The following is a 21,269-nucleotide window of genomic DNA, read 5'->3' as shown; positions in this document are numbered from 1 at the left end:
CTTTCAATCCAGCCTCACTGCCCCTCCCCAGAGCCAGCTGCATCTTGCCCCAATTGGGCTTCTCAGGGCTGAGATGCGTTTTCAAGCTCTGAGTTTTGCCTGAGATCAGGGTTGCACTAGGTGCTGTACAGACCCCCAAGTTGAGACTCGGGGGTACCAGGCACTGTCCAGACCCCCCAGGCTGGGACTGAGGAGCACTGGGCACTGTACAGAGCCCCCAGGCCAAGACTTGGGGGCATTGGATGCTGTCCAGACAACCCAGACTGGGATCAGGGGAGGGGGTTGAGCCTAACAGAGACAGGTAAGAAATTCCAGGACAGGGAGGGCAGGAAACTCCAGGGACAGTAAAATCCCTGGTCGTGGGGGGGCCAAGAAGAGGAATTACCCCCTCCCACAGGGCCCAGAAACCTGCTTCCTCTTCCTGCCCCAGGCTCACATAAGCTTCCACCTTCCTCTTCCCAGGCCTTAGAGGAGCCCCAGCAAAGGAGAAGAGAGCTGGGGGGGAGATGGCCCCCTGTGGGGAAACTGAGGCAGGGAGTTGGGGGACAAGGGAGGGGGCTCACTCCCATCTGCCAGCCGTGGGGGAGTGGGGAGAGAAGGGGGGGGGGGAGACTGTTGCAAGTCTCTTTGCTCTAAAAGCAAAGCGCCCCCATAGAGCTAGAGAGAGAACCCAGGCATCCGGGGACCCAGCCCCCCACCTTGCTCTAACCCCCCAGACACCAAAAGATTGAATGAGGCACAAGAGAGCAGAGGCAGATTTGTACAGTGCTAGCGCCCCCAATCTTGGCCTGGGGGGTTCGGACAGCACCCAGCACCCCCTGATCCCAGCCTGGGGGGCTGGACAGCACCTGGAGCCCCCCAATCTCAGCCTGAGGGATCTGCGCAGCACTTGGGCCCCGGTGTTATTTCCCCGGTGACGCGATGAGGATTCCCCGCCCCCAACTTTGGTTTCGGTCCAAGTTCCCCCTTCAGAGCAATCCGTCCATCCGTCCCCGTCCCCCCCACCGCGGCCGCCGCTGGGGCTCAGCCCCTCCCCCCATCCTTGGGGGGGCAGTTCCCAGCACTGTGGATCCCAGCTCAGCCTAGGAAGTAGGCGGAGGGAAAGGGCTCTGTGCCTCAGCTTCCCCAGCTTGGGGGGATCCTGGGGACCAAATTGGCATGGCTGGTTCTGCCTGGGGGAGCTCCGTGCTGCTCTCCCCTTCCCGCCCTCCAGCAGGGTTTGGGCTGGCAGTGCTCTTTGCCTCAGTTTCCCCACCCGCGATCATACCCATTTCATGGGGCCCTGAGAAAGCAGGTGGAGGGCAGACCCCATGGGGGCGCGGTTGTCCTCCCTCCCTGCCCCCCGCCTTCCATTAGCCCCGCCAGGAATCCCCTTGGCTCCGGGGTGGAGCATGGGGGAGAGCCCAGGCATGCTGGCTTGGTTTCCCCATCTGCCTTGGGGCCAGGGCAAGGCCTGGGGCAGGGCTGGGGGCCTGGTGGATAAGGAAACTTAGACAAAGAGGGTCCCCCTCCAACAACCCCCAGAGCCCCTTCAGCGAGCAGGGGAGCTGGGCAGAGGACCCAGGCGTCCGGGCTCCCTGCCTGGCCCCAGTCAACCTAGTATACTGGGTTTGCTGGGAGAGGGAAGTGGGCACAGGCCCCAAACTGAGACCCCCCCCATCCCCACGGCCTTAACCCCTGCCCTGCCGATGCACCCCTACAAACCCGCAGGCCTGGGAGGGGGGGTCTTTTCAATCTCGGACGCCTGGGGTCTTTCCCCCACCTGCCCTGAACCTGGCACCCGGGAAACTGCCCCCGTCCTGGCCTGCTGCAGCCCCCTGCCATTGGCGGATGTTCATTATTATTCTTGGGCGGAGTTGGGGGAGGGGGTGCTGGGACCCTGGGTTCTCTCTGGGCCCTCTGGCCCCTTACCGCTGCGCCTCCACCCCGCCGCGGGGGACTCCCAGCTCCTGGAAGCGGAGCACTGGCTCATACTGGGCGAACTGGGAGCCCCGGACGGGGGACTGGCGGGAGCGGGGCTCGAACCGGCGGGCATCTGGCGTCGAGGCAGGGCTGAGGGCGCCCCCTAGTGGGGATGGGGAAGTTGCGGCCACCCTGGGGCAACTGGGGTTCAGGAGCCCGGGAGGGAGTCCTCGGGTCCCACCATCTGCCCCCCAACCCTGTTACTGCCCCGCCCAGCCTCGGCTAATTGCTCCCGAGCTGCCCCCCCATGGGCTGTAGGGTCCTCGTCTACACTAGGGCGTCCCAAGAAGGGGAGCTGCGGATTCCCGCCCCGGCCCCGCTCCACTGGTGAGCGGGGGCGGGGCCAGGGAGGGGTCTGCGGTTGCCCCGCCCCCTGCGCCCCGCCCAGCCTAGCCCGTGTGGTCCCCAGTGGAGTCGCGCAGCGCCGAGCACGGTAGGTACCGAGAGCTGGGCGGGGGTTGGGAGCCCGGACGCCTGGGCTCTCTGCTCTAATCTTGGGACGGCAGATCTCGGAGCCCGGACACTCCTTGTCCTAGAGGGTATGAATTCAGGAGCCCGATGCCTGGGTTCACTCCCCTACTCCAAGATGGGGGTGTTCCTGGGAACCCGGCCGCCTGGATTCTCTGCTCTAGTCCTGGAGGGAGGGGTGGTATTTGGGAGGCCAGGGTTCTTTCCCCAACCCGGAGTCCGGGAGAGGCATGAGGTCCTGTTGGTTAGAGGCTGGGGAGGGGGCTGAGCTTGGAGCTAGCTTGGATGCCTAGGTTCCCTCCCATCACCAAAAGGGGAGTGGGGGAAACTCTGGGTTTGGAGAGGGGGGTCTCCTGGCTTAGAGCTGGGGGAGGGGCATCTGGGAGTCAGGACACCCAGATTTCATCCCCAGGTTCTAGTTGGGATGGGGGCCTGGGAGCCTGGACGCCTGGACACCTGGGTCCTCTCCCAGTGTTGGAAAGGGAGCGGGGTGGCCTATATCAATGCCTCCCATGGATCTGCCCCCTCCAACCTCATCCTTTCTGTTCCCCACAGCCCCTCATCCCCAACCCAGAGGAACCTAGGAGGTCCTGAGACTCCCACACACTCCTAACCCCCCTTGCCATGCACACGGGGGAAGGCGGCTTCCATCCCCCCTCACCCAGTCCCTGGACCCCGGCCCCCCGGGAGCTGCAGGTGACGGTGCGGGGCCCCAGCACCCAAATAGACCAGTGCCCTGGGCTGGGCTGGAGGCCCAGGAAGACGCTGGTGGCCCTGGACATTGCATGTCTACTCATGGGTGAGTGTCGGTGCAGCGGGGGCTGGACTGCAGCTGCTTCTGGAGGGGAATGTGGGTGGCCACATAGAACAGAAAGGTGGGTTCAGGCCTGAGACAGGGTGAAATGGGGGCAGGAAGATGTTGGTGGGCCCAGACATCATGGGGCTGTAGGGAGGGGTTGGGTCATGGTACAGTGAGGCCTGAAAATGTGGCTGCTTCTAGGGTGAAAGGTAGATGGCAGTATAGAACAGGGCATGGGATCAGACCAGGGAGACCCAGTGGTTGGGGGGAGATGCTGGCACCTCCAGACACCATGGGGATGTGGAGTGGGGTCTGGGCATGATACATTGGGATGTAAAATGCAGCTGCTTCTGGGGTGGAACACAGGTGGCTGCATAGAACAGGGGTGGGATCAGGAGCTAGGGGACACTGTTTAGAGCTTCCCTCACCCCATACCTTGGGGCCCTTGGATCTGCCCTGCCCAGGGCTGCCCAGTGAGGCTTAGTGGGATTCCAACCTGGGAACTGAGGGCTCCCCCTCCACTCTCCCCCCCCCTCCACAATCTTCACTGCCCCCTATGGGGTCTCCCCCTGCCCTCCAGAACTCTCCTGGGAGGGGAAGATCCAGGAAGGGAATGAGAGAGAGCTGGGAAGTCTGCCCTGGCTTCATTTGGAGCCCAGGACTGGGGGGAAGGTGGGGCAGGAGGCAGCTGAGTCTAGGGTAGAGCTGATGTAGATAGAGTGGAACAAGGAGGGTGTCTGGCCAGAACCTGGATGGGGAGAAGCCCCCCTCATGCCCATTGCTGCAGCAACAGGCCCTGCCTTGCTGCCCCAGTTCCCGCTGGGGGAAACTGAGGCACAGGGGACAGGGCTGAAGGGAGTACATGGGGCTGTGACCCTGGTGCCCCTATATCAGGTCTTGCACACTCATCCCATGTGCAAAGAGCCCAGCGATCTTGTGCAAACCCTCCCCCCCCCAGCCTAACCCCCACCCCACTGCAGGGACCCACCCAGCCAGGGACCAAGGTTTCCAGGCAGGGAGTCAGGGGCTGCCCAAACATGGCAGGAGTCTAGGTATTAATAGCCTGCCCCAAAATAGTCCCAGCCTCAAGGGCAGGGGAGGGCATGGGGGGGAAGGGACAGATCTGGGGAGGTCAAATCCTTCTACAGGGAGCACCAGGGGTCACAATCCCACTCCCGCCAGGAAATGTGCCCCCCAAACATTTTCCCAAAATGGGGGGGGGGGGGGATTTGAAGGTGACTGCCCCTTTAAGAACCACAGCTGTGACTCTTAAAGGGGTAGTTACCCCCAAAATCCTGGTTGGGATTGTAGCCCCACTCCCTGGTCTGCCTAGGCACAGCACCCCCTACAGACTCCCCCTTCCCTGAGCTTGGGGGCAGGGGGTACACAGCTGGCTGGGGCAGTGGGGGCAGACTGTGGGGGTAGGGACAAGGGAAGTGCTGAGGAAAGTGAGGCACAGAGCAGGGAAACTGCTTGCCCAGCAGGCAGCTGCAACAGTGGGGAGGGAGAAGGCAGGGGGCCTGGATGCCTGGGTTCTCTCCCAAGGCTGGGAGGGGAAGGTTAGGAGAGTGAGGACACCTGGGTTCTTTTCTCAGACCTGGTAGAGGAAAGAGATCTAGTAGTGTAGAGCTGGGGGTGGGGTTGGGGAGGGGAGCCCGGATGCCTGGGTTCTCTCCCACCCATGGAAGAGGACAGAGGTCCAGGATGTTCAAACAGGAAGGGCCTGGGAACCCAGATGCCTGGGTCCTCTCCACCCATGGAAGAAGACAGGGGTCCAGGATATTCGAAAAGGCAGGGCCTGGGAGCCCGGATGCCTGGGGTCCCTCCCAGTTCTGAGAGGAAAGTGGGACCTGGGGAGGGTTGGAGCAGGAGGACCTGGGAGCCCAGATGCCTGGATTCTCTCCAGCTCTTGGAGGGAAGTGGGATCTTACAGGTTATAGGGACCCGGATGCCTGGGTTCTGCTCCAGGTTGGAGAGGAGTGGAGCCTGGGGGTTTAGAGCAGGGGGACTGGGAGCTGGGACACCTGGGTTCCATCCCAGCTCTAGGAAGAGACTGTGGTCTCGGGGGTTCCCTGCTGGGCTGATGACCCCCTTTCCCACCCCACAGCGGCTGTCCCCTTCCTGCTGTGCGAGCTGGGGCTGGTGCCCCCCGTACGCCGCGGCTTCTACTGCAACGACAGCTCCATCCGGTACCCACTGACGGCAGCCGAGACTGTGAGCGACGGTGCCCTTGTCTCCATCGGCCTCCTTCTCTCCGCCACCACCGTGAGTCCCAGTGCCCCCCTACTGGACCCTCCACCCAACCGCCCAGCACAGTGCCCCCAGAGGCATCCCCTTAGCTCTGTCTCCCAGAGCTGGCATTGCACCCAGGTGCCTTTTAGTCAGCCAAAGAAAGGCCTGGCACTGCAGATACCCTCTGTGAGGGGCATGAGAGGGGTTGAGGGGTCAGTAGGCCTCCTCGGTGGGTATAAATCCAAGGGCTCCCTGCTCTCAGCACCCCACATCTCCCTACCCCCCTCCCCCAACAGATTGCCCTGGGTGAGAGCTACCGGGTGCGGCGCCAGGGCCTCGGCCCCCAGGCCTATGCACCGGCACTGTACAAAGAGCTTGGCGCCTTCCTCTTTGGCTGCACCGTGGGCCAGTCCCTGACCAACGTAGCCAAGGTGGCTGTGGGCCGGCTGCGCCCCCACTTCCTGGCTGTCTGCCGCCCTGACATGGCCCTCGTTGACTGCTCCCGGGGCTACGTGGAGGCCTACATCTGTACCGCCAGCCCCTCAGAGGAGAAGGAAGCTAGGTGAGGTGGGGGGCAGCCCTTTATGCCTGGAGGGGGCAAAGCTTGAGGGGAACCGGAGCTATGTGCTTTGGGACCACACCCCCCGTGGTGAGAGTTGGCCCTTTAAGACTGGAGAGGGCAGAGCTAAACACTTGGGGGGGCCCCTAGTGGCCACAGAGGGGATGACAGCCTGGGGGTGTGGCCTGGATTTCCCCAGAATGATCCTGTCTCTGCCCCTTTAAGGCTGGCCAGGACAGCCCCACTGAGGGGGAGCAGAGGGGTGTTATGCCCCCCACCTCACCAGCAGGGAATGGGCTGGCCCGGTTTTTAACCCCCTCCTCCCCAGCAGGAAGTCATTCTACTCAGGCCATGCCTCCTTCGCCATGTACACCATGACCTACCTGGTGGTGAGTGTCCCTCCCTGCCTAGATGGGGGAAGGAGGCTACAGGGGTTAGAGCAGAGGGGGCTGGGAGCCCAAATGCCTGGGTTCTCTCCCAACCCTGGGTCTTCAGGGGGTTATGATCTTTAGATCTTGGACGGGCATGGAGGGTGGTCAAGTGGTTAGAGCAAGGGGGGACTGGGAGCCCAGACACCTGGGTTCTGTTCCTAGTTCTGGGAGGGTGCTGGGTTGGTGTGGGGGACAGGTTGAGAGCCTGGACCCCTGAGTTCTTTTTCTAGATCTGGGGTGGGGAATGGGGTTCAGTGCTTGGGGGGGAGGGGGGGGCTGGGAGCCCAGATGCCTGGGCCCTAGTGCTGGGGGGGGGTGGGGCTGGTGCTTGGAATGGGGTATCCAGACCCCTGGGTTCGCCAGAGGCGAATGGGGGAAACTGAGGCCCAGAAAAATGAAGGATCCAGGCTCCTGCCCCGCCCAACCCACTAGACCCCACTCCCCTCCCCTCCCCCAGCTGAGGAAGGAAGCCAGGTGTCCTGCTCCCTCCCCCACAGTCAGTCCCTCCAGCTGAGCCAGGCCTTCCAGATGCCAGGGTCCATTGTTTGCTGGACACAGAGGCACCCTTTGTGCCTCCTGGGATGTGGGGGGAGGAGACAGGCAAAGGGGAGGGAGGAGGGACATCAAATGGGGGACCCTGGCTAAAGCTCTTTCTGTCCTAGCTGAGCTGGGAGGGGACAGGGTGTGGGTCTGGGGCAGAGTATAGGAGTGAAGGTGGGGGAGCCTGGGTGTGGGTGGGACCTAAGGCTAGGGTGGGGCTTGTGAGGAGGTAGGAGCAGGGCACGGGGGCCCTGTGTGCAGGGCATAGGGCTGGTGGTGGAGTCTAGTGGATGGGGAGCTGTGTGGGGCAGGGCCTAGGGCTGGGGGCAGGGCCTGTGAGACTGTGGGGCATAGGGCTTGGGGGCAGAACCTAGCATGTGGGGACAGATTGGGCGGAGCTTGGTGGCAAGGCCTAGGATGTAGGTGGGGCATTCCCCCTAGGGGCAGAGCCTGGTTTCCCAGTCCAGGGGGTCCCAGAGCTGCTCAGCTGAGGGGGCAGGGCCTGTGAGGCATCCCCAAAGTAGGTGGGGCTTAGAGGTGGGTACAGTGGGTGGGATATAGTTTGGTTGGAGATACTAGGATCTGGACACCAAGTGGGTGGGGCTTGGGCAAAGACCCCCCCCCCAAGCTGTATGTGCAGGTGTGGGGGGTGGGGCCTGTGCCTGCCCCACACCTCACTGAGGCCCTGCCCCCTCCCCTCCCCAGTTGTACATGCAGGCACAGGGGGCGGGACGGCGGGCACCACGGGCACTGCTGCAGGCAACACTACTACTGCTGGCACTGGGCACGGGACTGACCCGCGTGGCCGAGCACCGGCACCACCCAGCTGATGTGGCCGCTGGGCTGCTGCAGGGCATCCTTGTTGCCACCTGGGCGGTAAGGCACCACCCCCAATCCCTTAGCCCCAACCCTGGTTGCATAGTCCCTCCCTTTCCTTAATGCTGCCCCCAGTCCTTTAGCTCCACCCCTGGTCCTTGGCCCTGCCTCTTGGTTCCTTCATCCTGCCCCCCTGGTCCTATGGTTCAACCCCCCCCCCCTCCCCCTTCAGTCATTTGCTCCATCTCCTGGTCCCCTGGTCTTGGTCCTTGGCCCTGCCCCCTGATCATTTAGCCCCACCCCCTGGGTCTCTATTCAGTCCAGGGGTGTATCTGGGCTCAGCTGTGGCTGGGTCTGTGCCAAACTGGCAGCCCAGACACCCAGGTTCTCTCCCCAGCTCTGGCAGGAGGGTGGAGGGGTTTTGACTGGGTTGGAGTTGGGGAGGGGCATCAGGACTCCTGGGCTCTCTCCCAGCTTAGGCAGGGGTCTAGCAACCAGCCCAGACACCTGGGTCTGCTTCCAAGTCGCTCCCATGGCTTCAGACCGGCTGCATCCGGTGCTGGACGTCCGGCTTCCTGGCAGGAAACAGTTCCCCGGCCTGTTTCAGTCCTTGCTGATGGTGTAGGGCATGGAAATCCTGCCCCTGCCCCCTCAGGGGAACTGAAGCACAGGGTGGGAGTGGGGCTGGGTTCCCAGCAGCAGAGATGGAGAGGGGGCAGATGCAAGCAGCAGAGAGCCTGGATTCCATCCCAGCTGTGGGACCCAGTAGGCTAGGAGACCCTGGACATCTTGGTTCTGTGCTGGCAGGAGAGTGAGGCCTAGTGGGTGTGACTGGTAGGAAAGGGGGCTGGGAGCCCGGACACTTGGGTTCTCTCCAGCTGTGGCAGGGAAGTCAGGGCTGGGGGTTAGAATAAGGGTAGCTGGGAGCCTGGACTCCTGGGTTCCCTGCAGCATGGCTCACCCCCTTCCTTCTCTCCCCACCTCCAGGCCTTCCACATCTCAGGCATGTTCCAGCCTCAGCGCCTGGCCCCCCAGCAGCTCCCTCCCTGCTCGGACAGCCCCACCACCATTGGCCACACCCACTGCTGAGGGGAGTGGAGCAAGGGCCAGGACCCCTGGGGGGCCACCCCCTGCTGGACACCTAGCCCAGGGGCATGGGTTCATCACTGGAAGACCCACTATCCTAGGTCCCAGCAAGACAGGAAGTCCTGCTTTTTCTTGGACCCAGACATTGCCCAGGCATGACAGGAAGTCCTGCCTTTTTCCTAGGTCCAGACACTATAGGAAGTCATTCCTTTCCCTGGGCCCAGGAACGAGAGGAAGTCCTGCCTTCCCTGGGTCCAGATGCTACAGGAAGTCCTGCCTTTGTGCACATCATGGAAACTGGAGGTAGCTCTGGAGCAGTGGAGCAAAGCATCACAGGAAGTCCCACGTCCTCTCAGAAGGGCATTACAGGAAGTCTTGCCTTCCTTTGCCAGGACTTGGCAGCACCTACAGAGGAAGTCCCACCCCCCCCCTTGCCAGGGCATTACAGGAAGTCCCACCCTTCACGCTGGGATTTCCCCCCTCATTGAAGGATAACACAGGGGTCCCTGACACCCCACCAGGATCAGGTCTTCCCACCCCCTTCACCCCCCTACAACTGGGAGTGGGGCTTGGACTTGGCTATGGGGCACCAGAGCGCCCAAACTACTACATGAAGGACAAACCACAGGCCACAGCACCCAGTGGAGGGGAGGGGTCAGGAGACCCCACCTCCTCCATTCCAGTGCTTCCAGTTGGCTAGTCCCAGTAATGTGAATATGAATTTTGTAATAAATGGTCCAGGCCAGCTGCTGGGCTGTGTGCAAGTCTGGAGCAGTATCCCACCCCAGAGCTGCCTGCATCTTCTGCAGATAAAGCCTTGATTGTCCCCTGGGAAGAGAGAACAGGGGCATCCCAGCTCCTAGTCCCCCCTGCTCTACCCCCCCCACCCTTCCCCCTTCCAACACTCTCCCAGAGCTGGAGGGAACCCAGGCACCCCGGCTCCTAGACCTCCTTCTCCCCACACTGCTTTCCAGGCTTGACCTAGGTCCCATGCCTGGCTAGGGCAGGAGAGTGTGGTGAGTAGGGGAGTGGGGTGGGGAGTGGGCTGGTAACCTGGACACTTTGGTTCTCTCACAGCTCTGGGAAGGAGTTGGGACTAAGGGTTAGAGGGGCAGGGGCTGAAAGGAGGATGGTGTCTTCTGCCCTCAGACTTGGGGTTCCCCCTCCTACTTTCCCTGCCCCTGTTGGGGCCTGCTGGGGAAGGGGAGGAGGGCTAGGTCCCTGCCCTGCAGCCAGGGAGCAGCTCCATTGGTAGAAGTGGGTCCCAGACACACATGGGCAGGTACCATGTATTGTGTCGGATGTGGGGGGTGTGGGAGTGTCCAGAATACCTGGGGTCTGATTGGGGAGTGCGTGTGTCCTGGGCACGGGGTGGGCAGGACACCTGGGTTCGTAGCTGGGGGTGCCTGGTCTCCTAGGTTCCAAGGGGCTGGGCTCAGTGCCTGTATGTCCCCAACACCTGGGTTTTCTACAAGTTCTTCCCTGCTGGCTTCCTGCAGGGGCTGCGTATGGAGCTCTGCCCCTGTGTGGGTATCCCCAGACCTGTGTTTTCCAGCCCGTGTATACCCATGTGTGTCTATGCACATGTGCCATCCAGGCATCTGGGTTCCTGCCTGCACTCCTTCCACTGCCTCCAGCTCAGCTCTCATCCCTGCCCCCTGGCCCACCAGCTGTGCGGGTGGCTGGATACTCGTCTCTCAGCCGTTTCCCACACGCAACTACCATGACCATGGGGAACAGGGCCTGGCTCAGCCCCCTGGGCTGTAGGGCCTGCGATGCAGCCACCTCTGAGGTGGGACAGCAGCCGCAGCCCCTGGCCCTACCGGTGCCCGGCGCTCCCCACCCAGCCCCGGGACCGGTCCGGGTGGATGAGCAAGTTTTTCCCTGCCAGGGACAACGAGTTCGGAACAAGCCTGATGTTATCTGCAGCACGCCCTGCTGGGGGGACCCGCCCAAGGCGACCGGCAGTACCCCCCCTTCCCCCACTCCTCCCTGCCAGTGCTGGGGGCCGGGCCTGTGCCGCCCCCTGGTGGCCGCCGGCGGCGCTGCGTGGCTGCGTGTGGCTCTGCCGCCGCCTGCTGGCTGACAGAGCGGTGCGGCGATGCTGCGCATGCGCAGTGGCGCAAGAAGGGTCCCTACAGGCTGGACCTGTCAACCCCACCTGCGGGTCCAGGAAGAGGGACGTGCTGCCCGGCCCCCACCCGGCCGGGAGCTGGACGGACGGACAGAGACAGGGGGCGTGGAGATGGCTGGATGGATGGAGAGAGAGAAGGATAGAGACAGACAGCGATAGAAGGAGAGAGGGAGGGATTCACACAGACGGAGTGATGGATAGAGAGAATACATACACAGACACCAATGTGTGATAGAGACAGAGGCTGCATGGATGCATGCATGCATAGGGTGACAGAGGCATGGATGAATAGGTGAACGGATGGGTGGATGACAGAAAGGTAGAGAGATGGCTGGAGGGATGTAGACAGACGGGTAGATGATAGGCAAGCAGGCTCGATGGGTGGTGGGTGAATGGAGAAATGGGTGGGTAGACAGAAACAGACAAAACGCACAGGAAAACATGTATGATAGACAAGATGGATGGATGGATGGATAGATACACGGGGGAATAGAGGGATGGATGGAGACAGTGATAGACCGGTGGGTAGACAGAAGGATACACGCGGACGGATGGATAGATTATATAAATACACAGACAGAAATATAGAGATATATAGGTACAGACAGACGGAGGGATGGAGGGAGAGACAGGTGGATGGATAGATTAATATAGATATAAATACATAGACAAACGTTTACGATAGAGAGATGGATGGACAAGATGGATGATTAGAAAGACAGATATACATGGATCGATGGACGGACAGACAGAAGTGGATGGAAAGATATAGATATAAATACACTGACAAGCCTACATATATGATAAGGACAGATAGACAAGACAGATGATTAAATAGATGGTAGATAGATAAACAGATATAGATGGATATAGATATAAATACATAGACAAACATATAATAGAGGGACAGACAAGATGGACAATAGACAGACGGATGGATGGATAAGTAGGTAGGTGGATGGTGGAGATGTATAGAGAATGGATGGAGGCAGAGGTACGTGGGGAGGCAGACACGTCCATGTGACAGACAGACCAGGGCTGTGCGGACAGACGACCCTGCCGGGCCCCGTCCCTGCACTGCGGGGACACGGGCCTGGGGTCTGTGCAGTCTCGGGTCCCCGATGCTGGGACACCCGGGTTCTGCCTGGCGCTTCGGGGTGCTCGGCGCTGCACTGACTGGGGGGGCACCAATTGCCCGGCAACTCCCGCGTCTGCGCAGGGTTTACGGCTCCTCCCCCGCAGGCTTTAAAGGGCCCGCGCAGCCGGGGCCGGGCGGGGTGTGGGGTCCGGTTTGCAGGCGTTGCGTGTGTGCAGCAGGAGGTACCGGCGCCATGAGGGAGATCGTGCACCTGCAGGCTGGGCAGTGCGGCAACCAGATCGGGGCCAAGGTCAGCCCGGGACCGGGGCCCCGGAGGACGTCCCCGCCCAGCCGGGATCGGGCCCCTGGGAATCCTCCTCCCCCAGCCCGGATCGGGGCCCCCGGGCTGCCCCCCCAATCTCCTCCAGCCAGGATTGGGACCCCGGGAACCCCCCTTTCCCGCCCTCTCTTGCCCCAGCTAAAATTGCTCCCCCCCCCCACTCCGGGATCTGGGTCCACAAGCCGCCCCCCTCCCCACCGCACCCCACCCCACCCCCGACCCAAAACTCATCCAACCAGGATTGACCGCCCCGCCATTCACCTGCCCCTTGGCAGCGGGAGAGGGGTCTCTTACCTTCCCCCCCCAGCCGGGTCCCTCTTCCCGCGGCGGGTAATAACCCCCCTGTCTGCCCCGCTGCCCCGAGCAGCTGCTTGGTGTAATGCGGGGGAGGAGCGGCCTTCTTTCCCCCCCCCCCCCCCCCAGCAGCCTGGCCTGGCCAGTAGCCCGGATGTTGAGGGGACGGCAAGGAGTCGACACCTGGTCCTCGGCCCCCTCCAGGAAAAAATGCAGCGCCCCGTGTTGTAGTGGGGTGCGATTGAGGGGGGTGTAGTTGTGGAGGTTACAGTGGTGGGGGGGCTGCGATCGGGGGACTTGGGGACTGGTTTGCAGCCCCCACGGCCCCGTTTGTATTGCATGGGGGGGCGCTACTTGCTAGGAAGGGACCTGCCCCCTCCCTGCCTGGCACGCGATCCCCCCCTTTACCCACTGCCCCTTCCCAGCAGCCTGTTAAAGGGATGTTTTCTGCTACAGGGGGGCACAGACCAACAGGTCCCGACTCCCCCAATTTTAGCTGCCTGCAGAGCCCTGCCTGCCCGAACATGGCTGCTGCCTGCAGCACCGCCCCCACCCGGCTGAGTCAGGGCCACAAGTGAAGGGGAGGGGGGGCAATGCAGACATGGCACAGCCCTCTTTCCAACCCCCACCTTGCACCTTGGCACAGGCCCCCATCCTGCCCCATTGGTACAACCCATTTCCTCTTTGGTGCTATTCTTCCCTCACACCCTAGATATCCCGGTCCCTTGGTACAGCCCGCTGCCCACAGGCCCCTTGGTAGAGTCCTCTTCCCCCACGACACCCCCAGTGGAACTCCCCCAAGCTGTGCCCCCACCCCTTTCCCTAGGACCCCCCCAGCCCTGTTCCACACCCCCCTTGTACGTCCCTCCTTCACCCTTTGGTAAAACCCACCCCCAAAAAAACTCCTCAGCTGCTTGGTACAGCCCAATTCTCCTCTTCCCCCCCCCCCCCAGTCTCCTCAACTGCTTAGAACAGCCCAGTTCTCCCCCCCCCACCTTGTACAGACCCCCATGTCCCCCATTTATATAACGACCCAAAGAAATCTCATGGTACAGCCCAATTCCCCCTTTTTTACAGTTCCCCACCCCAGAAACCCTCTCAGCCACTTGGTACAGCCCTGTTTAACCCCCTCCCCAACCTCTTGCTATGGCTGCAGGTGCTGCCCCCCCATCCCCCAAGTGGGACTGACTCACTTCCCCCCTCCCCCCCTGCTTTGCTGGCTTTATGTTGTGGCCAGATCCCTCCCAGCCTCTCAAGCTGGGTTTTGCTCTTGGGAGGGGCTGCACATGAGGACTTGCACGAGGAGCCCTCCCCCCCCCATGGGCATTTGCACTAGTGAAACCAGTGCAAAATGTCCAGAAGGAGGCAGTGCCCTCGGACTCTTCCCCCTGAGCCCCCATGATACCCCCTGGGGGGTACACCCTTGACACATGCATGCAGTGCCTTGCAGGGGGTTGCCTGTGGTAGCAGTGCAGCCATGCACTTCCCCCCCCCCCCACCCTGGCCTGTGTTGTAGCAACATCCCCTGGCACCCGTTGCCAGGGGTAACTGAGCAGGGGGTTCCACTGCCTTGGTGCCAAGATGCCCCCCCCTTTAACTGCCCCTGGAGGCAGCAAGAAAGGGAACAAAGCCCAGCCTTAAAGGACCCCCTTGGCAAAGACACAAGCTTCCTATTTATCCCCAACCCTGGGGGACTGCCTCTTTAAGAGCCCCATAGTAGAATCCTGTCCTGTACTCTGAGCCCCCCATAATCTGCTTCCCCATATTTCAGGCCTAGGGGGCTCTTCTGCCCCCCCACTCTATCCCAGCTTCTGTGGATGCTAGGGGAGTCTTAAAGCCCCCCCCCCCCCACCTTACCCATAATCTAGCCCAGGGGACCCCTCCCCAAAATCCCTATGGGGGCAGGAGCCCCACAGTGAGGGGGCTGGCAGTGGAGCTGTCATGTTGGGGTGCATGGAGTAGGGCTGGGAGTTTGGATGCCTGGGTCCTCTCCCCAAGTCCTGGAGGTGGGGGGCAGCTTGGATCCTAGGTTCTCTTCCCCTAGCCCCAGAGGAGAAAGGCAGGGGGTGTTATAAGCTGCAGCAAGGCAGAAGGCTCCATCTTGGAGCAGGGCTAGGATGTGGACAGCTCTGGGGGGACAGCGAGGAACCCAGGTGTCCTGGCACCCCAAGCCTTTTTCAAGGTGAGGGGGGACCCTATTTGCAAGCTAGATCTCCTTCCCCCTGCAGCTGGAGAATGACTGGATCCAGTTGGATACTGGGGAGAGAGTTAGTTCCTTATGGCTGTATGGTGCAGTCTGACTTGGAGGGGAGGTTGGGGACCTGGATGCCTGGGTTCTCTCCCTCTTAGCCCTGGAAGAGGCAGAGGGGCTGGGTGTGGGGGCTCCTGGGTTCTCTCCCCAGGTTCTGGAGGAAGGGAGGGGAGTTGGGATTCAGCAGCTGGGTTCTCTTCCTCCCAGTTGCAGAAGAAAAGTTGGGTGGGAGGAGCTAGGACACCTGGGTTCTCTTCTCAGCTTTCAAAGAAATGTGGAGGAGGTCCAGTGGGTTTAAGCAAGGTGGGGGGGGATACACTAGCCCTATGGGGCCCTGATCCTTTGCTGCAGGGCAAGCCTCTTGCCTCTGGGGATTTTCATTGGAGCTCTGCCCAGCCCAGCCCCTGCCTTGATTTTTCCACACCCCCCCCCCCCCCCCCCCCCCGTGTTCATTAATTAATTAATCCATTTGCTAATTAATGTCTCCTTCCCTGGAGACAAGGGAGGGGTGAGGTGGCAGGGTCTCAGTGTCAGGTTCCAGGGGCAGCAGCTGGTCTCCAGGCTGTCAGGAGCTGTTTTCAGGCTTCAGGGCAGGGGGGTGTCAGCTGGGGTCAGGAAGGAACTGATGGGGGAAGGTGAGGCAGGGGAACTGAGGACCCAGCGGGGGAGGGAGGGGGGCAGGGAACTGAAGGGGGAAGGGATAATGGCTGTGAGGGGGACCTGAGGGGGCAGGAGTGGGGTAGAGGGTATGTGAGGGTAAGGGATTGAGGGGGAGAAGGGAAGGGGCCCAGCAGGGGACTGGGGGAGATGGGATGAGGGCTGGGGGGCAACCTGAGGGGGAGTGGATGGGGGCTGGGGGGGAAGATGGGAGCTGTGGGGGGTTGCAGTCCCCTCCACATTTCTTTGGGGTGAGGGAAGATCAGGGGCTAGGGGCAGGCAGGGGAAAGAGGGAGCCCTGCCAGGTTCTCTCCCCAGGTTTGGGGTGGGGGTGGAAGCAGGACAGCTGGGTTCTTTCCCCTTGTCCCAGATAAGTGCTGGCGGGGTGGGAGGAGCCAGGACACCTGGGTTATTTCTTCTCCAAGTTCTAGAGAAGGAGGCTGGACCCTTCCTACCACTCACCCTGCATTTCTTGGGGGGGGGTTGTAGGGGCCCCCCCCCCATGCAGGTCTGGGGCAGACCCTGCCTCCTGCCCCAGACACATTTAACCCCTTGCTGCTTGTGGCCCTGCAATTCTGGTTGGGGGAAAGGAGGAAGCTGGAGTGGGGGAGAGACCCTGCTCCCTGCTGACCTCTAACTCCTTGCTGCCTGCGGCCCCACAGTTCTGGGAGGTGATCAGCGATGAGCATGGCATTGACCCCACAGGCACCTACCACGGCGATAGCGACCTGCAGCTGGAGCGCATCAATGTCTACTACAATGAAGCCACAGGTAAGGGATGGGGCTGGGCTGGGCTGGGCTGGGCTGAGCTGAGCTGAGGGGGCCTCTGGGAGGGGGGGGCAGGGTGTAGGAGGAAGGGGCATGTGGGTGCCTGGGTTCCTTCCCTTGCCCTTGGGGGAAGGTTTGGGGTGGAGGAGAGTCTGTTGGGGGATGTTGGGCTGGAGTATGAGCCTGGTGCCTGGGTTCCATCCCTTGCCCTGTAGTGGTTGGGAAAGCTGGTGTCCAGTGGGTTGGGGTAGGAGCTAGGATGCTTGGGTTCCTTCCCACCTCTGAGAGGGGTGGGAGGGGCTAGAAGCCCGGATGCCTGGGTTTCATGCCCAACACCCAGGGGCTAGACACTGGCATCCAGCACATAAGCTAGAGAGGCCTGAACACCTGGCTTCTGTGGAGGGGGGGATCCAGTGGGTTGGAGTAGGTGAGGCTGGGACCCCGGATGCCTGAGTTCTCTCCTGGCTTTGGGAGGAGGGTGAGGGCTGGAGGGATTAGAGCGGAGTGGGGCTGGGAATCCACATGCCTGGGTTACAGTCCAGGCAGGCTTGTTGGTGGGGGGGGGTCCCCCAGATGCCTGGATTCTCTCCTTTTGCTCTTTTAAAGGGGCCTTGAAGACCCCCTGTGCACCTGCCAGGGTGGGAGGCAAGGGTTAAGGGGTGGGGGGCATCCTGTTGCCCTCTGATTTCACCCTGCCACCCCCAGGTGGGAAGTATGTTCCCCGCGCAGTGCTGGTGGACCTGGAACCAGGCACCATGGACTCGGTGCGCTCCGGCCCCTTTGGACAGATCTTCCGGCCTGACAACTTTGTGTTCGGTAAGGCCCCAACCCATGGTCCCATCCCCATCCCCAATCAGGGGGCCAAAGAAGCATGGCAAGGAGGTATGGATGAGAGCTGAGACTCCTGGGTTCTTAACACTGGGTGAAGGAGGGGGGGACTTGCTGGATTTCAGTGCCCCATGGGATGCTTCCAGAAGTGGGGCTGGGGGGCAACTGAGACTCCTGGGTTCTTACTAGGCAGGGGGAGGTCTGAATTGGAAGCAGCAGCCTCCGTGCTGCCTGAGATGGGGTGGGGGGTGTTGTACAGACCCCTGGAGCTGAGACTGGCTCAACTTGTTGCAACTCATGGCCCTGGCTTGAGGTGGGAGGGTCTAGGTGGAGCTGGAACCCCACTGTCAAGCCATCCCAACTGGGGGACACCTAGATGGGAGGAGGGGGGTAGGGGCACTATCCCAGTGGGGGTGGCAGGGCTGAGACCTGGTGGACTCTGCATACCCACCAGCTGTGGCTTGGGCTAGGTGGGGCTGGGGTGGAGGTAGAAATGTTCCCTAGCCCTGTCCACCCTCTTCTCTCCCCCCCCCCCCCCCCCCCCAAAAAAAAAAAAAGTCATCAGAGGCTGAGGGAGACCTAAATGGGAAGGAGTAGGGGGACCACATAGGTGCTATCCCAGTGTGTGGTGGTGGGGCTGAGACCTGGCCAGCTCAACCCCCACCCCACAGCTGCAGGTTGAGCTGGAAAGAGGGGGGCATCTGAGTGGAGATGGGGACCCCCTCCCAAGCCATCTAAGGTTGGGGAGATACCTACATGAGAGAGAGAGTACCCGTGGGCTCCCCCCTCCAACTGGTAGGATAGATCTGGGTAATGGTTAACTCCAATGCACCCACCAGCTGCAGCTTGAGTTGGGCTGGGGGCCTAGGTGGAAGTGGGGATATCCCCCCTCCCCTAGCACCAAATCCATCCCAGGCAGAAATTTTCATGAAAGGGAGAGGACCCTTTGGGTGCTATCCCAGTGTTGGGTGGCAAGGCTGGGACCTGGTGGACTCAACACACTGGCTTGGGCTAGGAGGGAAGCTGACATGGAGGTGGGGATCCCCATCCCAGCTGCCTCCTCACCTCCACTTCACCCAAAAACCATCCCAGGCAGGGGGAGACCTAGATGGGAAGAAGTAGGCAGAACCTTTGGGTGCTCTCCTGGTGTGGGGCAGTAAAGTTGAGATCTGGCCAGCTCCATGCACCCACCAGCTGCAGCTTGAGTGGGTTGTGGGGGGGGACCTGGGTAGAAATGAACCTGCAGCCCTGCACAATCCCCCACCCCTCCCAGGATGGTAACCAGACCCACCACCTTCTCCCCATTTCCAGAAGTGGGGCTAGGGGGCAACTGAGACCCTAACCCCCCCCCTTCCCCCCAGGTCAAAGTGGTGCAGGCAACAACTGGGCCAAGGGACACTACACAGAAGGGGCTGAACTGGTAGACTCAGTCCTGGACGTGGTGAGGAAGGAGGCAGAAAGCTGCGACTGCCTGCAGGGCTTCCAGCTCACCCACTCGCTGGGTGGGGGCACGGGCTCAGGCATGGGCACACTGCTCATCAGCAAGATCCGGGAGGAGTACCCTGACCGCATCATGAACACCTTCAGCGTGGTGCCCTCACCCAAGGTCTCGGATACGGTGGTGGAGCCTTACAATGCCACGCTGTCCGTGCACCAGCTGGTGGAGAACACGGACGAAACCTACTGTATTGACAACGAGGCCCTGTATGACATCTGCTTCCGCACCCTCAAGCTCACCACGCCCACCTATGGTGACCTCAATCACTTGGTCTCGGCCACCATGAGCGGCGTCACCACGTGTCTCCGTTTCCCCGGCCAGCTCAACGCCGACCTCCGCAAGTTGGCTGTCAACATGGTCCCCTTCCCCCGACTCCACTTCTTCATGCCTGGCTTCGCCCCACTCACCAGCCGCGGGAGCCAGCAGTACCGAGCTCTCACAGTGCCCGAGTTGACCCAGCAGATGTTCGATGCCAAGAACATGATGGCAGCTTGTGACCCCCGCCACGGGCGCTACCTCACAGTGGCAGCTGTCTTCCGGGGCCGTATGTCCATGAAAGAGGTGGACGAGCAGATGCTGAATGTCCAAAACAAGAACTCGAGCTACTTCGTGGAGTGGATCCCCAACAATGTCAAAACAGCAGTATGCGACATCCCACCGCGGGGGCTCAAGATGGCTGCCACCTTCATCGGCAACAGCACGGCCATCCAGGAGCTCTTCAAGCGCATCTCGGAGCAGTTCACGGCCATGTTTCGCCGCAAGGCTTTCCTCCACTGGTACACAGGCGAGGGCATGGACGAGATGGAGTTCACGGAGGCCGAGAGCAACATGAACGACCTGGTGTCTGAGTACCAGCAGTACCAGGATGCCACGGCTGAGGAGGGGGAGTTTGAGGAGGAGGCAGAGGAAGAAGTGGCCTAGGAAACCCTCCCGGGGCTTCCCCTTCCTCTGTATTCCATCCAGCACCCAACCCAACCCAACCTGGCATGGATTCCCATCTTGTAGACTTAGAATTTGGCAAGAATGGTGTTGCCCCATGGTGGCAGTGTGGGGGTTAGACAAGCTGTGTGTGGTGGTGGTGGAGGGGTATGTAGGTCTGATGAAAAGCACTGACTCCCTTGTCCAAAATCTTCCCTCCCTCAATCATCCACTCAACTCAAAATGGCATGGATTCCCACCTTGTAGACCTACAGGCTGGCAAGAATGGTGTCACCCCCTGTTGAAGGCAAAGCAGGCTGTGGGTGATGGTAGGTGGGGCTCTATAGGTCTAATAGAAAACTGTCTCCTTTGTCCACTGTCTTCCCCACACGTAATCCTACACCCTACCCAACTCAGTGAGGTATGGATTCCCACATTGTACACCTAGAGTTTGGTAAGAGCAGTTCTGTCCATTGGTGGTGGGTTGGGGGTAAGACAGGCTGTGTGCTGGGGCAGAGGGGAGGTCTCTTGGTCTGATGGAGAGCTGCTATCTTACACCCAACCGAATAGGGCGTGGAGTCCCACCTTGTAGAACTAGTATGGCCAAAGTGGTGTGACCCTGTTGGTGGCGTGGGGGTAAGAGGCCATGTATAATGGCAAGGGGGCTATATAAGTTCATCGGGAAGCTCGGTCTCCATTGTCTGCTATCATCCCCTTCCTCCTGAGCTTGGCAAGAGTGGTGGTAAGATGGGCCCTGTGAGATGGGGCAGAGGGGTATAGATGTAATGGAAAGCTCCTGACTCCCTTGTCCACTGTTTTTTTCCCCTACCCCCATCCTACACCAACCTAACCCATGGCTTGGATTTCTGCCATGTAGATCTAGAGTTCACCTAGAGTGGTGCTTCTCCTGGTGTGGGGGGAAGGGGTAAGACAGGTGCGTGATGGGGTAGGAGGGATGTAGGGTTGAGGGGAAGCTCACACTCCCTTCTCTGCCATCTTCCATCCATCTTCCTTCTAGCCCAATGGGCATGAGGTCCCCACACCTAGATTTAAGGTTCACCTAAAGCTGCACTGCCCCTGGGGTGGGGTGGGGTAGCACAGTGGAATGGCAGAGGGGAAAAGGGTGGGGGGAATGTGGGTCTAATGGAAAGCACTGACTCCCTTCTCTGCCCCCATCCTACCCCAACCCAACAGACAGTCCTGGCCTGGGCTCCTACCATGGCTGCCCCCTTCCAACAAGGAGGTGGTACAGCAGGCTGTGCTATAAGATGGGGGGGATCTCATGGATAGCACTGCCCTTATCTATTTTCCCCCCCCCCCCCCCAAATGTCCTGTCCAGTCCCCTGTGGTGTTCTCTCCTGGGGCTGAGTCTGCACTAACTCATCCCACATGGATCTTTCTCTTTCTCCATTGGCTGGGCCGGAGGGGGGGGAGGGGGTGGGATTTGGGCTCCCACCAGGCCTGTCTGTGTGTTTCCGCAATAAAAGTATCAGTCAAAGATGCCAGAACTCAGTGGCTGCTTCTTTCCTTTTTGTGGGGAGAGTCTGGGCCAGGTTTGGGAGGCAGTGAGCTGTGGTTTGGGGGCTTCCCCTGCCTGCCCCACTTCCAAC

General features: G+C 61.0%; 1 protein-coding gene across 2 annotated transcripts; it reads left to right on the top strand.

Annotated features, from left to right (window-relative positions):
* Positions 1-2,306: 2,306 nt before the first annotated feature.
* Positions 2,307-21,167, top strand: TUBB4A (tubulin beta 4A class IVa). Of its 2 annotated transcripts, XM_059732365.1 has the most exons (9): positions 2,307-2,395; positions 2,986-3,229; positions 5,337-5,494; positions 5,758-6,023; positions 6,352-6,409; positions 7,697-7,867; positions 16,310-16,418; positions 17,121-17,231; positions 18,605-21,167. In XM_059732365.1, the coding sequence occupies exons 2-9, from the start codon at positions 3,055-3,057 to the stop codon at positions 19,660-19,662; spliced, it is 2,106 nt and encodes a 701-aa protein (XP_059588348.1). In that variant the 5' UTR covers positions 2,307-2,395; positions 2,986-3,054; the 3' UTR covers positions 19,663-21,167. The 2 variants fall into 2 exon arrangements, with proteins under 2 accessions (XP_059588348.1, XP_006265660.2); XM_006265598.4 differs by lacking the exons at positions 2,307-2,395; positions 2,986-3,229; positions 5,337-5,494; ... (1 more) ...; positions 6,352-6,409; positions 7,697-7,867 and adding an exon at positions 12,280-12,415.
* The last annotated feature ends 102 nt before the right edge of the window (positions 21,168-21,269 follow it).

The sequence above is a fragment of the Alligator mississippiensis genome, chromosome 8, assembly GCF_030867095.1.
Source record: "Alligator mississippiensis isolate rAllMis1 chromosome 8, rAllMis1, whole genome shotgun sequence".
Lineage (NCBI taxonomy): Eukaryota > Metazoa > Chordata > Crocodylia > Alligatoridae > Alligator > Alligator mississippiensis.
Note: the sequence above shows the minus strand (reverse complement) of the source record. Positions and strands in the feature narration are given on the sequence as shown.

Excerpts from the sequence above, each read along its gene's own strand:
- TUBB4A (XM_059732365.1), top strand. The coding sequence starts at position 3,055 with ATGCACACGGGGGAAGGCGGCTTCCATCCCCCCTCACCCAGTCCCTGG. Across the intron at positions 5,495-5,757 it reads TCCTTCTCTCCGCCACCACC|ATTGCCCTGGGTGAGAGCTA; the intron begins GTGAGTCCCAGT and ends CTCCCCCAACAG. Across the intron at positions 7,868-16,309 it reads TCCTTGTTGCCACCTGGGCG|TTCTGGGAGGTGATCAGCGA; the intron begins GTAAGGCACCAC and ends GCGGCCCCACAG.